At 44.5% G+C, this 17,201-nt stretch overlaps 1 protein-coding gene across 6 annotated transcripts in view; it reads left to right on the forward strand.

Moving 5' to 3' along the window:
* The window catches only part of OSBPL1A (oxysterol binding protein like 1A), a 207,892-nt gene that overhangs the window by 92,500 nt on the left and 98,191 nt on the right, over positions 1–17,201 (forward strand). For all 6 annotated transcript variants that reach the window (XM_073331361.1, XM_073331364.1, XM_073331365.1 and 3 more), the window contains exon 17: positions 16,186–16,363. In XM_073331361.1, the coding sequence (XP_073187462.1) occupies positions 16,186–16,363 (178 nt within the window). The remainder of the gene's footprint in view (positions 1–16,185; positions 16,364–17,201) is intronic.

Consider the following 17,201-nt stretch of genomic DNA (forward strand, 5'->3'; position numbering starts at 1 on the left):
GTAGTCTCCCCTTTAACCAATTCCCTATCCACCTTTCAATTTTCCTATTGATGCCCATCTTATCCAATTTAACTAATAATTCCCCATGTGGCACAGTATCAAACGCCTTACTAAAATCTAAGTAAATTAGATCCACTGTGTTTCCTTTATCTAAAAAATCTGTTACTCTCTCAAAGAAGGAGATCAGGTTGGTTTGGCACGATCTACCTTTTGTAAAACCAGGTTGTATTTTGTCCCATTTACCATTGACTTCAATGTCCTTAACTACCTTCTCCTTCAGAATTTTTTCCAAGACCTTGCATACTACAGATGTCAAACTAACAGGCCTATAATTACTTGGATCACTTTTTTTCCCTTTCTTAAAAATAGGAACTATATTAGCAATTCTCCAATCATACGGTACAACCCCTGAGTTTACAGATTCATTAAAAATTCTTGCTAATGGGCTTGCAATTTCTTGTGCCAATTCTTTTAATATTCTTGGATGAAGATTATCTGGGCCCCCCGATTTAGTCCCATTAAACTGTTTGAGTTTCGCTTCTACCTCAGATATGGTGATGTCTACCTCCATATCCTCATTCCCATTTATCATGCTACCATTATCCCTAAGATCCTCTTTAGTCTTATTAAAGACTGAGGCAAAGTATTTGTTTAGATATTGGGCCATGCCTAGGTTATCTTTGACCTCCACTCCATCCTCAGTTTTTAGCGGTCCCACTTCTTCTTTCTTTGTTTTCTTCCTATTTATATGACTATAGAACCTTTTACTATTGGTTTTAATTCCCTTTGCAAGGTCCAACTCTACTTGACTTTTAGCCTGTCTCACTTTATCCCTACATATTCTGACCTCAATAAGGTAGCTTTCCTTACTGATCCCTCCCTTCTTCCACTCCCTATATGCCTTCTGCTTTTTCTTAATTACCTCTCTAAGATGCTTGCTCATCCAGCTTGGTCTACAACTCCTGCCTATGAATTTTTTCCCCTTTCTTGGGATGCAGGCTTCCGATAGCTTCTGCAGCTTTAATTTAAAATAATCCCAGGCCTCCTCTACCTTTAAACACATAAATTCTTCAGTCCAATCCACTTCCCTAACTAATTTCCTTAATTTTTGAAAGTCAGCCCTTTTGAAATCAAAAACCCTAGTTGCAGATTTATTTTTGTTAATCCTTCCATTCAATTTGAACTGAATTAGCTCATGATCACTTGAGCCAAGATTATCCCCTACAACCATTTCCTCTATGAGGTCCTCATTACTCACCAAGACCAAATCTAAAATGGCATCCCCTCTAGTCGGTTCAGCAACTACTTGTTGAAGGAATCCATCAGCTATTGCATCTAGGAAAATCTGAGCCCTATTATTATTACGAGCACTCGTCCTCCAGTCTATATCTGGGAAGTTAAAGTCTCCCATGATCACACAGTTTCCATTAGTATTTACTTTATTAAAAACATTAAAAAGGGCTCTATCCATATCCAAATTAGATCCCGGCGGTCTATAGCACACCCCAAGCACTATCCCAGGGGAGGCTCTAATAGTTTTCTTCCCCAATTTAATTGTTGCCCAGACAGACTCAGTCATATCCATTTCATCACTTCTTATTTCTTTACATTCTATCTCATCATTGATATACAGTGCTACTCCACCACCTTTACCTTTATTTCGGTCTTTCCTAAACAGCACATACCCTTCAATACCTGTAGCCCAGTCATGACTACTATTCCACCAGGTCTCTGTTATACCTATAATATCTGGTTTCACTTCCTGCACCAGTAACTCTAGTTCCTCCATTTTGTTACCTAGGCTCCTTGCATTAGTGTACAAACATCTTAATTTTTGCTGTTTGGCCTCACTCACATTCTGTACCCTATTAGGCACGGTTATTTTACTACCAGTATAACCTATTAGACTTGTATCTACACTGCCCTTCCTCCTACCTACAGCTGTATCCACTCTTACTTCATTTTCTTTCCACTCTATGCTAATTTCTGGCGTGGAGATTACCTGGACATCTCCCAACCATCTCCCCCAAATTCCTAGTTTAAAGCTCTCTTAATCAGTTGTGCCAGCCTCCATCCTAGAAGTCTATTTCCTTCCCTTCTCAGATGAAGTCCATCCCGAGAGAACTGTCCTCTATCCATGAATGCCTCCCAATGGCCATACATCCCAAAGCCCTCCTTATAGCACCACTGCCTAAGCCATCTATTGATAGTCATAATCTTGTCACACCTTTATTGCCCTTCTCTAGGAACAGGCAGAATCCCACTAAAGATCACCTGAGCCTCAATTTCCTTAAGCGTCCTCCCCAGCCTAGCATAGTCTCCCTTAATACTTTCCAGCGAGAATCTAGCTGTATCATTTGTTCCCACATGAAGGATAATTAGGGGATTCTTTCCCGCTCCCTTTAGAATCCTTTTCAACCTCAGGTCTACATCCCGTATCTTAGCACCTGGAAGACAGCACACCCTCCTATTTTCTGGATCAGCTCTGGTTACAGGCCTATCTATTCTTCTCAGTAAAGAGTCCCCAATCACATAGACCTGCCTTTTCCTAGTGATGGTGCTATTCTCCAGTCTATCCCCTGTTCCCTCTGGCTGCAAGTTTTTTCCATTCCCATTCTCCCTTGTAATCCTTTTTAACCCATCCTGTATCCTCCTGGGGCTCATATTTGGTGTAATCTCCATTAACTCTTCCCCTTTTCCTATAGGACTAACCGCTCTTCTCTTCTTCCTTGCCCTGTCACCTTCAGTGACTACCTGCTGAGCCCCTTCTTCATTTTCCAACTCTGCAAACCTATTCTGAAGCTCTATTTCTCCTTCACTAGCCCGTCTTTTCCTCTGCCTAGTTCTTTTAGTCACATGCTTCCACTGACCACTTTCCTCACCCAGTCTCCCCTCAGAATTCCCTAGTCCTGCTTCCATCTGCAAGTCTGAGCTTTTCCCTTCAGATACCTCATGTCTTTGCTCCATAATCTGCTCAAACCCCTTCCTAAACTCTACCAGACTTCCCACCTGCATCTCTCAAACCTCTGATCTTTTCCTCCATCAGCTCTATCAGACGGCATTTCATGCAGACAAAACTCTTACCAGGTGCCCCCTCCAGGATCATGTACATACCACAGCTTCCACATCCAGTCATCTTCATTGTGTCATCTGCTACATGGGTCACTCCCACTGCCACCTCTGAATCTGTCATAGCCTTCCCACCTAAATCCTGTTAATCTGGGAAACACAAACCACACCAAAACACCTGCCTGCCTGAAAGCCTTGAGGAAAGGGAAATTGACAAGAGCTTTCCACGTGGGCAGTTGGGAAGCTGAGATTGTTTTATTTGTCAAGAAACATTTTTTTCTTTCCTTGAATCCGCAATGGAATTTTTTTCCAAAATGTGGAATCTCCCACAGGAAGGGATTTCAGTTTTCCAGCCAGCTCTAATTTGGAGTGGTAGCCACAGAGCACCACCACTGCTGCTTTTGTCATGAGGCCAAGAGTTCTCTAAATGAACCCAGCTTTCAGCCCTAAAGTAAACTCCATATCTCACCACTGCTCCTGTCCCTAACTGTTGCCCTGAAGGAAAAAGCAGTGGCTTGGAATCCCATGCACAATAACATTATATATAGCCAAAAAATAAACGTCCGGGAATTGAAGGCGTAGGTTTGAGATGCACTTCTTGGGAAGAAATCTGCAAGCTGGCTGCTTGGTCCTCCATGTGTTGTGGGGTGTGGGTGGTTTTTTTGTTGTCCTTTTTTTTTAAAAGGACAGCAAAGCTGACACGCGAGCTGTGGCAGTGGGATGTGTGGGGGTGGCATGATGACCTCCAGTTTGAATTTGGAATCCATTCTGTGGTGGTCTTGCCATGTTGACCCTGAAGGGATTAAATTAGCAGTCCAGAGTGACCATCACAGCCTAGGAGTCTGACAGTAAGCAACTAGGGAGGCTCAGGAAGCCTGAGGCCCTGGTTCCAGGGTTTGGGGTGGCAGGATTGCATAGTCCCATGTGCCAGGGAAGGGCTCAGGCTCAGACAAGAGGTGTAAGAGCATGCCTTACACATCCAGAGCTGGAAACAGTAACTAGTCCCTGTCCAGACCCATTTGGCTTAGAAGTACATAGGATCCAGCAGTTGGGTGCACTCACAACAGACTGTTGGATTGGGCCAGGCTGTGACACAGGCATTGTCAGTGTTCTTTGAGAGGGTGGTGTGGCACACTGTAGTACCTCAATCAGGAAATGGCCTATATGCATGGCTACTTCAGCTGTGACTTGCTTTTTCGGCCAAATTCTCTTCCTCGCTGAGCTGCGAACAGCCAATTTAAAATCCCTCTGTAGGAGCTGTTTTATGTAAGTACTTACCTGCAATTTTGCGAATTAGTGAGCTAGTAGAAGCCTACACTTGAAATAATAGAACTCACAGATCTGACTTGCCCTGTGGAAAGATAAGGGATGGTATTGTTTTTTAAAGAATAACAAAGTTCACATTCTTGTGCTTGCTCATATCTATTCTAATTAGGTGTGTGTGCGGGCCACGTGCATAGTTCACCGGAAGGCTTTTCCCGTGGGATCAACTTTGGAGCCCCCTGGAGTTGTGCCTGCATGGCACTGCATATAGGGCCCTGCCGATTCGCCGCCTCTCCAGTTCCTTCTCATTTTCAGTGGCGGTCGTCAGAGCATTTCATCTCTCGTCTTCGAGCAATCCTCTAGCGTATTTTTTGTAAATAATGACAGTTTTTAAAAATTGTTGTAGTTAGACAGACATCTGGACTTGAGGTACTGGGAGGTGTTTCCCTCCCCGCTTCCCAGTCCCTATCCCAGGTCTGGGGCATGCCTTGGACCTAGGGGTTTAAGACGGGCGGGGTTTGCCAGAAACCTATGCCCCAGGGCGACCCGCACTCAGCTTGTCTAAAGTGTATGGGGGAGTCCCATCAAGCAGACAGGTGCAAGATCTGTAGGAGCTTTTGCCCCCGCATGAAGGAGAGAGATCAGACTAAAGTTACTGCTAATGGAAGCAGCTCTCCACCCCTAGTCTGAGTTGAGCCCCATGGACACGGCACCTCTGCATCAGTGCACCGGCTTTAATCCGGCAGGTGCTGAGGAAGGACTCTGGGGTCAGAGACCCTCGGCACCAGCATTCCCCAGTGCCGGGCACGGCACAGGATCAATTTCAGCACCACTCAGTCTCCTGTCCTGAAGAAGCAGCACAGGAAGACTGATAGAGGGGACTCCCCTTCCCACGCATGGGAACGTGAACCCAAGGAAGGGAGTCGGGTGCAAGACCACACCTCCCCTCCAGCTCAGCAGCCAGTACAGTTGACTCCAGGCCCATGGGAGGGACCATTGGGTCCGGAAACACCAGAGGAGACCCAGGTGGAGGATTTGGACCTCCCTTCCACACCAAGAGTTATGAGGCGGCGCAGGACCTGATAACATTGGCAGGTCTACAGTCCCCCAACCATGGTGTCATGGCACCAGACCTGAGGCCACAAATGTCTCAGGGGCCACCAGTGAAGTCCAGGGGCAAGCCAGCTATGATTCAGCAATGATCTACGTTGCCCCAGCACAGATTCCCCAGCACCGACAGGCATGGCGCTGCCATGGTCTCTGCATGCGGACTCGTCGGAATCCACATTGGACACTGACTTTTATGTCCCAGGGAAGCTGACATCGTAGCCACTGGCACTCCCAGTCAGCGGGGATGACCCAAACTTTCCCTTTGGTACCTTGGCCACCACAATGACAAGTACTGGCTCAGTGGTCCTTTTGGACCCCATGGGCTTTCCACCAGTCCCAATGGGTCCACCTCGGTACACTTCTTTTCGGTCACGTCTGAGAGAAGGGCCAGAGATTTCTCCTAGGCATCAGCCACCGCTACCACCGCCAGCAACACAATTGGTACTGCACCCGGCACCGCGGCTACACTCAGTATCGTGGACTGTGGTGCGGCTGCAACCGGTACCGGGGCCGGCACCAAAGCAGACTCCAATTTGCGGATGGAACTGCAGCGTTTTGAGAAGCCAGATGGACAGGAGGAGGCCTCACAAATTTCAGGCTCCTCCTCAGTGGCAGGAACATCCTCAGGGCCTCCCCTTCCTGACAGCAGAGCCCACCTTGAACTTCTGAGGCGGGCCACTCAGAATCTCGGGGTACAGATGGAGGCGGTCACCAAGGTGTCGGACCCAATGGTGAACATTTTATCCCCAGCAGGATCCACTAGGGTGGCCCTTCCCCGACCATTCAGGAGAGAACACAAACCCTGTGGCAAACACCATCCTTTCTGGTTCCTACAGCTAAGGGAGTCAAGAGAAAGTACTTTGTGGCCTCGAAGGGCTATGAATACTTGTTTAACCACCCCCTGCTGGACTCGTTGGTAGTGACTGCTGTTAATGTGAGGGAAAGGCAAGGGCCTACCTCTCAAGCTAAGGATGCAAAGAAGCTGGACCTCTTCAGGAGGAAGATCTACTACATCGGAGGGCTCCAGCTTCATATCGCAAATCAGCAGGCGATCCTTAGCCCTTATAACTTTCAAATCATGGGATGTAATGTCCAAATTCTTGGACCTTGTCCCTACAGATTCTAATCCGGAATTCTCTGCTCTCGTGGATGAGAGCAAGACTGTCACCAGGACATTGCTGCAAACGGTGTTAGACTCTGCAGCGCGGACGATATCTTTGGGCATCACAATGTGCCAATGCTCATAGCTGCAGGCCTCGGACCTCCCTGGGGAGGTCCAACAGACGGTTCAGGACCTACCATTTGAGGGGGCCATGTAATTTTTGGAAAAAACAGGCTCTATACTCTACAGTCTGAAAGACTCCCCTGCCTCCCAGTGTAGACAATTTAGGCCTCAACCCACGACACGACCATACCGGGGCAGTTTAGGCAGTACCAGAACTGTAGGTGTCCCAGAAACCAGAATTGCCATTGCCAACCCCAATCCCCAAATAACAGGGGGTCTGGGTTGTCCAGGCAGCCACCAGGCCCGAGGCAGACCTTTTGAGGATGCGCCCGAGGGCATTATACCCACCTCTCAACTGGATCTTTCTTTCCCATTTTCGGAATGTCTATCCCATTTCTACTGAGCATGGTCCCAAATCACCTCAGACCATTAGGTTCTTCGCACAGTAGAGATGGGATATTCTCTCCAATTTTCCTTGCCCCCACCCCACCCCCTTTCAGGGACCCCTCTCATGAGTAACTTCTCATTCAGGAGGTACAAACCCTCCCTATCAGCGGGGACTGTGGAAGAGGTTCCACCGGAGCTCGGGGAAAGGGGTTTTACTCCTGGTATTTCCTAATTCCGAAAGTAAAAGGGGGCCTCAGACCCATCTTGGACCTGCACAATCTCAACAGGTTCATGAAGAAACTAAAGTTTTGAATGGTCTCTGGCCACTATCATCCCGTCCCTGGATTCAGGAGATTGGTATGCTGCTCTCAGCTTGGACGCATACTTCCACATTTCCATAATCCCGCTTCACAGGCGCTTCTTAAGGTTTACAGTCAGGAGTTCCCACTACCAATTCACAGTACTACCATTTGGCCTATCATCGGCACCTCTGGTGTTTACCAAATGTATGTCAGTTGGAAAAGGCAGATGACTGACTAGTCAAGGACCCATCTATCCCGATGTCTAACCACCAAAGCCTCAGCCACAGGGTGGGGGGCACACCTTGGGGAGCACAGAACTCGGAGTCTTTGGTCTCAGGAGGAATTGATGCTTCACATCAATATAAGGGAGCTCAGGGTAGTCCGGCTGGCATGTCAGGCCTTTCGGCCTCTCCTGGAGGGCAAGTGCATATTGGTCCTGACAAACAATACAACAGCGATAATTTATATCAACAAATGGAGGGAGCACGCTCCTCTCCCCTATGTCAGGAAGCCCTCCCACTGTGGGAGTTCTGCATAGGACGCTTCCAAAAGTATGGAGTGTACTAGCTTCCAGGGTTGCAGAACAAACTAGCAGACCACCTCACAGGTCTTTTCATAACCACGAGTCATCTATCCACCTGGACATAATAAACAATATCTTCCAGCGGGGCAGAGTTCCCCAGATCTATCTGTTAGCCACAAGGGCCAACAGGAAGTGCCTACAGTTCTGCTCCTTCCTAAACCACAGCCCAGATTTGTCGGCAGATGTGTTTCTCCTTCCATGGAAGGACTGCCTGTTCTCCGCGTTCCCTCCCATACCTCTGATTCACAAGGTCGCCTCAAAATCCAGAGTGACGGAACCTCGGTGATCCTAGTGGCACCAGCCTGGCCACATCAGCATTGGTACACCATGTTACTGGAGCTATCGGTGGACACTCAATCACTCTACCACTAGTTCCGGACCTCATCACGGATGAGGATAAGCAATACGCATGGCTTCAACTCCCCAATCTCGAATCTCTCCACCTCATGGCTTGGAAGCTGTGTGGTTGAACCCGCTAGACTTGCATGCTCAGACCCCATGGGGGAGGTTCTTCTGGGTAGCAGAAATCCTTCAACCAGAGCGATAACCTAGCCAAGTGGAAGAGATTCGCGATTTGGTGCTCGCAAAATCGTATCCCTCCAACACAATCGTCGGTCCCCTTTGTCGTGGACTACCTCCTAAAGTTGAAACAGCAGGACTTGTCTCACTCCTCTATAAAGGTTCACCTGGCTGCCATCTTAGCTTTTCACCCAGGAGAGCATGGATGCACCATCTTCACTAACGAAATGGTGCAGCAGTTCCTCAAGGGATTGATCAGATTATATCCTATTCAGCAGCCACCCCCGCTTGAGACCTTAACTTGATACTCCCAAGGCTGATGGGAAGGGGGGGGCATTCAAGCCTCTAGCAATGTACTCGCTCCTCTACCTTTCCTATAAGGTTATTGTAACCAAAAAGGCTACATAAGCCAAAAGGGGGTCCGAGCTCAAGGCTCTCACATCCGACACTCCGTATACCATTTTCTCCAAAGATAAGGTGCAACTGTGATCCCACTTGGCATTCTTCCTGAAGGTGGTCTCGAATTTCCACACTAATCAAGACCTATTCCTTCCAGTCTTTTTCACAAAACGCCATGCCAGTAGTCGCAAGCAGAGGCTCCATTCCGTAGATATGCGGCATGCATTGGCCTTTTTTATTGAACGAACTAAGCCATTTTGTAAGTTGAACCAGCTGTTTGTTGCTGTTGGAGTATCTGGCAAGAAGCAGTGTGTCCTTGTTGCCAAGAAGGCTAACAGCATATTGAGCTGCATTAATAGGAGCATTGCCAGCAGATCGAGGGAAGTGATTATTCCCCTCTATTCAGCACTGGTGAGGCCACAACTGGAGTATTGCATCCAGTTTTGGGCCCCCCACTACAGAAAGGATGTGGACAAATTGGAGAGCCCAACGGAGGGCAACAAAAATGATCAGGGGGCTGGGGCACATGACTTACGAGGAGAGGCTGAGGGAACTGGGCTTGTTTAGTCTGCAGAAAAGAGTAAGGGGGGGATTTGATAGCAGCCTTCAACTACCTGAAGGTGAGTTCCAAAGAGGATGGAGCTCAGCTGTTCTAAATTGTGGCAGATGACAGAACAAGGAGCAATGGTCTCAAGTTGCAGTGCGGGAGGTCTAGGTTGGATATTAGGAAACCCTATTTCACTAGGAGGGTGGTGAAGCACTGGAATGGGTTACTAGGGAGGTGGTGGGATCTCCATCATTAAAGGTTTTTAAGGCCTGGCTTGACAAAGCCCTGGCTGGGATGATTTAGTTGGTGTTGGCCCTGCTTTGAGCAGGGGGTTGGACTAGATGACCTGAGGTCTCTTCCAACCCTAATCTTCTATGATTCTAAGAAGGAACTGGCAAGGCATCAGGGCCTTATATGTTGCGCCATGAAGATGCAACTCCAGGGGGCTCCAGAGCCAACCCGATGGGTGCTGCTAGGGGGAAAACCTTCTGGCAAACTGTACACACAGTGTGCGCGCACACCTAATTGGAATGGATATGAGCAACACATCTTGAAGAACAACAGTTATGAGAAGGTGAGTAACCATTTTTTCTATGCACTAGGCATATTTCATTTTTTTTTAAACTTAGTTAGCTACAACACAGTCTTGTCCTAGCTGTAGAAGACATCTCAATTCACTCTTCTGCATAAAGAATGTATTCCTGAGCCAGTAACTGACAGGTCTGTGTTTTGGCCCCCCAAAACTTAAGCAGGTTGGAGACCCATTTTAGAATCTGTGGCCCTCATTACTTAAAGTAATAAATCTGTTAGTCTTTAAGGTGCCACCAGACTCCTTGTTGTTTTTCCTATTGACAACATTCTTGCATTTTACAAATGAAAGTCCCTGTTATAATCTTGTTTGCATATTTACTGAATACTGCTTTTAGAAATACATTGAGGTCAGTTACTGAAGAAATGCCATTTTGCTAAGGCTCTTCTCTTAATGCTATTTTTGGTTTATGTGCTTATGTATAATTCATCGTAACATCCAGTGGTACAGCACGGAAGGCCAGTAAATATTGGGTGTTATGTCAGATTCTGAAAGGAGCTCTGACCTACACAAGACAAATTTTTATAGTAAAACTGACATTTCTGATTTAGTATGTCTTGACATTGGAGTGTATTAAATGGTGCTTATTGTAAATCTGAACTCTCTGCTGACAGAGGCTAACTCAGGCTACCTTGTTTACACAGGGTTGTCCAGAAAACTAACCCAAACTAACAGCGAGTGCATTTGTAGTGGGTTAAACTGCATCAAACCCATATGTGAACACCCTTGTTCAGAATTAAAGTGGCCTCAATTCAGGTTCACTTGATTCATTCTGGAAGTAAGTGAATAAAGTGAAATTTAGTTGAGGCCACTTTAATGCTGAAAAACAAAATCCACATAGGGATTTAATGTGATTTAACTATCCACTTCATATTCACACCTTTAGTTCATTTGGATTAATTTTCCTGGATGTCCCCATGTAGACAAGCTCTGACTGAGCTCACAACATTTCCAGGTATCTCTAACCTCCCATACTGGGAAAACATGCAGAAACTACTAAGATGCATAAAAACGAAGTTAAATAGCAGCAGTGTGGCTTTTCATCCCAGAGTCAGATACTTAAATGTAGACTCCCCGAAACCTAGCTAGTGTGCTTGAACGGGGAAGAAGTATTGTGTGGGGACACAATTTTCCAAGGCTTAATGGTATCCTCTAGCAAGATGAATTATCCGGATAAGCTTTGGGTAACCATACAGACTTCAGGAGGAATATCTAAACTGAGTTCAAATTTGGAGGTTCTGCAATCACAAATTTAGCGTCTGCAGTGCAGAAACTGGCTAAACAGGTGTAAATTGTGGGGTGAGGGGTGATAGACCTCTTTCTGAACATCACAAGTAAGCAGGGAAACGTGGACTGTAAATCACAAAGCAAAACTATCTTAGACTGGTAAAAACAAAATGTCAAGCCGGATTTTGGTAAAACTAAAACTGCCCTGATTTGGCTCATCTTTTCATGTAGTGCTTAATCTCTAGATCTGGTCTAAACATGGTTTTAACTATATCCTTGCAAACCGCTAGTGTGGCTGCGGTTATGCTGTTTAAAGATGCACATGGCACTGTACTTCATTTGTAGCTTTCATTAACTTGAAGAATTGATCTTTGGTTAACAGCTTCCTGCTTAGACAATATGTGGATTTCTTCCCCAAGCTAATGTTTTTGTTACTTGCCTTGGTGTTGGTCTAGTATTTGGTCTCAGTTTAATCCTTGTGCATTGTTGTGTGTTGCAACTTCTCTTATTCAGATATATTTATTATCTGAATTCCCCTTTCTAGAAATTAGCACTCTTGTTCATCCTAGGCTGTCAGGGTTCACCTGCGTGTTATCTTCCCTTGATTAATGTCTTGGTGACCTTCACCACGCCTGCTGTCAGTGTACTTTTGATATAACTGTCACATAGCTACAGTTCCATGGCCTAGAAGGGCCTCCTGCTGCCTGGTCAGTCCTCTGGTACTTGTGAATTTTGGCTTCCACGATGTGGACTGGCTTTCTTTTCAGCTAGTTAGAAATTCCCCTTCCTCTCTAGTGATCAATCTGTTTGTGACAGAACATATAATATTCAAAGGTTTTACAGAAGAGCACTAGAGCAGCTCCAAATCTCTCTGCTGTAAGAGAAGGGTTACTGTATGAGTACAAGGGATTAATTCAAGAGGGGTTGACAATAGATACTCAGTAAAGAGGACAATAGCTTTCCATGCAAGCAGGAGAATGGTAGACCTATTTGGTTTGTCCCATCTCTGACCCCCTGTTTGAGCTCAGCGGACTAGCTTAAGATGAATTCCAGTTTAACACAGGAGAACTAAAAGTCCTGGAAGCTGAGAAAAAGCTCTTTGTGGAGAGGGGGTGAATGTTTGTGGAGAGTTGCTGACAAGAAGTGGCTTTCACAGACCCTGGAAGTCAGGGGTCTGGAGTAAAGAGGGACTTGCCTAGAGTCTGTGCTGAGGGATAGCAAGCCTCCAAGTAAGATAGATAAGCATATTTTCTCTTTTATTCTTTTGATGGTAAATAGACAATACTTTGTTTGAAGAAGTCTATCTGGTCACTGTTTACCACTGGTCACAGGTTCCAAACCTAGTTAAGCCTACAGAATAATCCTGGCTGATAGATTGTGCCCTGTGCTACAGCCCCCCATGGGAGAATCACAAGATTGCATCCTAAACAAGGTAAGGGCATGAGACCCTAGTATCTGAGGGGCTGTATGCAGACCAGAGAGGGGTCAAAGGTTAAGATAGCCTTGTAAGTGACCAACAGTGCAAACTATGTACATACAATAAGCAAGTCTACCTCTTCCTTTTCCTCTCTGGGCTCTTATGGCATATCACAAGTATATTGTATAGTGGAATGTGTTGAAACCATTTTTTCTTTCAGAAGGTGGAGAAAGCTGTTCTAGATTTGGTTTTGACAAATGGGGAGAAACTGGTTGAGAATTTGAAAGTGGAAGGTAGCTTAGGTGAAAGTGATCATGAAATGGTAGAGTTCATGATTCTAAGGAATGGTGGTAATGGAAAACAGCACAATAAAGATAACAAGTTTCAAGAAGGCAGACTTTAGCAAACTCAAGGAGTTGATAAGCAAGATACCATGGGAATCCAGTCTAAGGGAAAAAACAGTTCAAGAGAGCTGGCACTTTTTCAAAGAGAAATTAAGGTCACGAGCAAACTATCCCACTGCATAGGAAAGATGAGAAGTATGGCAAAGACCAGTCTGGCTTAACCAGGAGATCTTCAATGATCTGAAACTCAAAAAAGAGTCCTACAAAAAATGGAAACTAGATCAAATTACAAAGGATGAATATAAACAAATATACTACATGTATGTAGGGGCAAAATTAGAAAAGCCAAGGCACAAAACAAGATCAAACTAGCTAGAGATATAAAGGGTAACAAGAAAACATTCTATAAGTACATTTAAAAACAAGAGGAAGACCAAGGACAGGGTAAGCCCATTACTTAATGGGGGGACAATTACAGAAAACATGGAACTGGCAGAAGTGTCAAATGACTTTTTTTTTTGTTTCCGTGTTCATCAAAAAGGTTAATAGAAATTAGATGTCTAACACAGTGAAAGCCGGTGCAAATGAGGTAACAGCAGAGGCTAAAATAGGGAAAGAACAAGTTTAAAAATTACTTAGAGAAGTTAGATGTCTTCAAGTCACCAGGGCCTGATGAAATACATCCCTAGAATATTCAAGGAGCTGACTGAGGAGGTATCTGAGCAATTATCAACCATCTTCGAAAAGTCATGGAAGATGGGAGAGATGCCAGAGGACTGCAAAATGGACTATATTTGCCCAGCTGTAAAAAGGGAAATAAGGACAACCCGAGGAATTAGACCAGTTAGCTTCGCTTCAGTATCTGGAAAGATAATGGAACAAATAATTAAGCGATCAATTTGCAAACACCTATAATATAATGTGATAAGTAACAGCATGGATTCGTTAAGAACAAATAGCGTCAAACGAACCAAAAAGCTTTCTTTGAGAGGATAACAAGCCTTGTGGATGGGGGGATGCTGTAGTTACAGTATCTCTTGACTTTAGTAAGTGTTTTGAGACTGTCTCGCATGACCGTTTCATAAACAAACTAGGGAAATACAACCTAGATAGAGCTACCGTAAGATGGTGTGCCTAACTGGTTGGGAAAACCATTCCCAGAGAGTAGTTATCAGTGGTTTGCAGTCAAGCTGGAAGGGCATATCGAGTGGAGACCCTCAGGGATCAGTTCTTGGTCTGGTTCTGTTCAATGTCTTAATCAATGATTTAGATAATGGCAGAGAGAGTACACTTATAAAGCTTGTGGATGATACCAAGCTGGGAGGGGCTGCAAATGCTTTGGAGGATAGGACTGAAATTAAAAATGATCTGGACAAACTGGAGAAACGGTCTGAAGTAAACAGGATGAAATTCCATAAGGACAAATGCAAAGTACTCCACGTGGGAAGGAACAATCAGTTGCGCACATAAGAAGTGGGAACTGACCGCCTGGGAAGGAGTCCTGCGGAAAGGGCTCTGGGGGTCCTAGTGGATCACAAGCTGAATATGAGTCAACAGTGTAACGCGGTTGCCAAAAAAAAAAAAAAAAAAAAGTAGGCTGATTAATTGCAGTTAACTCACACAATTAACTGAAAAAAATTAATCACAATTAATTGTGGTTTTAATTGCACTGTTAAACAATAGGATACCAGTTGAAATGTATTAAGTATTTTGGATGTTTTTCTACATTGTCGTATATGTAACTGAAATCGGTGTAGATTATTTTTGATAACAAATATTTGCACTGTAAAATGATAAACAAAAGAAAGTGTTTTTCAATTCACCTCGTACAAGTTAGAACTAATACATTTAACACGTATTTCATGTGCAATCTGAGTAGGGGAAGAACAAGAAATTGTTAATTTAAAATGAAATTCTGAAATACCGACTTCATTAACTAGCACTAGTTTCTGGTTGGCTGGGCCAGTAGTTTTAATGTGATACTGGCGCTGAGTTTTAAATAAGACCTAAAATGGATTAACTTTAAGTAAAAACTGACATACTTCGCGTGCGTGTGTGTTAGAATCATAGAATCCTAGAATATCAGGGTTGGAAGGGACCTCAGGAGGTCATCTAGTCCAACCCCCTGCTCAAAGCAGGACTGATCCCCTATTAAATCATCCCAGCCAGGGCTTTGTCAAGCCTGAGCTTAAAAACTTCTAAGAAAGGAGATTCCACCACCTTCCTAGGTAACGCATTCCAGTGTTTCACCACCCTCCTAGTGAAAAAGTTTTTCCTAATATCCAACCTAAACCTCCCCCACTGCAACTTGAGACCATTACTCCTTGTTCTGTCATCTGCTACCACTGAGAAGTCTAGAGCCATCCTCTTTGGAACCCCCTTTCAGCTAGTTGAAAGCAGCTATCAAATCCCCCCTTATTCTTCTCTTCCATAGACTAAACATCCTCAGTTCCTTCAGCCTCTCCTCATAACTCATGTGTTCCAGTCCCCTAATCATTTTTGTTGCCCTCTGCTGGACTCTTTCCAATTTTTCCACATCCTTCTTGTAGTGTGGGGCCCAAAACTGGACACAGTACTCCAGATGAGGCCTCACCAGTGTCGAATAGAGGGGAACGATCACGTCCCTCGATCTGCTGGCAGTGCTCCCACTTACACATCCCAAAATGCCATTGGCCTTCTTGGCAACAAGGGCACACTGTTGACTCATATCCAGCTTTTTGTCCACTGTAACCCCTAGGTCCTTTTCTGCAGAACTGCTGCCAAGTCATTCGGTCCCTAATCTGTAGTGGTGCATTGGATTCTTCCGTCCTAAGTGCAGGACTCTGCACTTGTCCTTGTTGAACCTCATCAGATTTCTTTTGGCCCAATTCTCCAATTTGTCTAGGTCCCTCTGTATCTTATCCCTACCTCCAGCATATCTACTTCTCCTCGCAGTCCCACTATCTTCTTCTCTCCCCTTTCTCTCTCTTTTTCTCTCTCTCCTCCCCCACCCCCCATCTCAAAAGACCCAGGATCCTTTAATCCATTTCTAGGTATGGCGTATCAGCAGTCTTGAGGTACTAGTAGTTACCAGACGGATACTGTCATCAGAACAAAGTAACCTACTTAGGTTTCAGAGTTTTGTATGAGGAAGAAGGTCTCTGTTAGTCTGTGAAGTCTACCATTGAAGTTTATATTCATTAACATGCACCTGCTCTCTTGCAGATTCAGAATCTGAAAAATCATTAAGTGGATTTGAAACAGTAACAACGTACTCAGAGGACAGTGTGGAGTCCAACAATACAATAACCTCCAGCATGTCTGAAGAAAAGGTCTGTGGTGGAGGTGGAAAGGTCTGTGGTGGTGGTGGAGAGTCTCTGTCTAATGGCATCAAAAAACACAGGTAGGATGTTGCCTATTCTTTTTAAAGATCTACTGTAAACTTTATTGCCATGTAGGCAAAAACCATGAGACTCCTGTGAAAGATAATTGTAGATATTTTTCCCTGGGGTATGATAAATGAAAAGCAGATAGTTGCTCTGTGCTTTTAATAAGGAATCCTTTCTCCTACATTAACAGACTATCACCATTTTGAAGTAAACTATTATATACCATTCCATTTTAACTAGTAAGCAAGGGTATACATTTTTTTATATATAGATAGCAAATGCTTTAAAATGGACATGTTTTAACTCATTTTAAAAAGTCTTGTTGAAATCGATGCTAGCTCTTATTTCATCATGTATTTTTAATGATTTGTGCATCCTATTGCTTTTTTTAGTTTCCAGTCACTTGATCTCCCTACTTGTATTAAGACTGAATCACAATATTGCTAGCTTGACATCACAATAAACTGAAGTCTAAACACAAGGGTTTTATTTTAAAACTTATGTACATTGCGTAGGTTCATTTTATGCGGTCCAATTAATCCATTTTTGTTTGTTCATGTCTCTGCCGGTAAAGGAGGACAATAGGGCCAGAGTTAATGAGATGTAATAGATACCACTATTCTCAAGTTTCAGTGCAGAGGCAATTTAACGTGTACATTACAGTTCAGTCCCAACATTGACATGTTTTTAAAGTACCAATCTATAACTGGCCCTTTGGAAATAAGCAAGGTCACAATTACTAACAGATGGGATAATACTTCTTAAGGCAGGCATTAAAATAGCATTTTCGCTCAAGTGCATTAAGCAGTACCTTAGTTACTTGACATCTGCATTTCACAACTAAATCTCTGA

Source organism: Lepidochelys kempii, chromosome 2 (assembly GCF_965140265.1).
Source record: "Lepidochelys kempii isolate rLepKem1 chromosome 2, rLepKem1.hap2, whole genome shotgun sequence".
Classification (NCBI taxonomy): Eukaryota; Metazoa; Chordata; order Testudines; family Cheloniidae; genus Lepidochelys; species Lepidochelys kempii.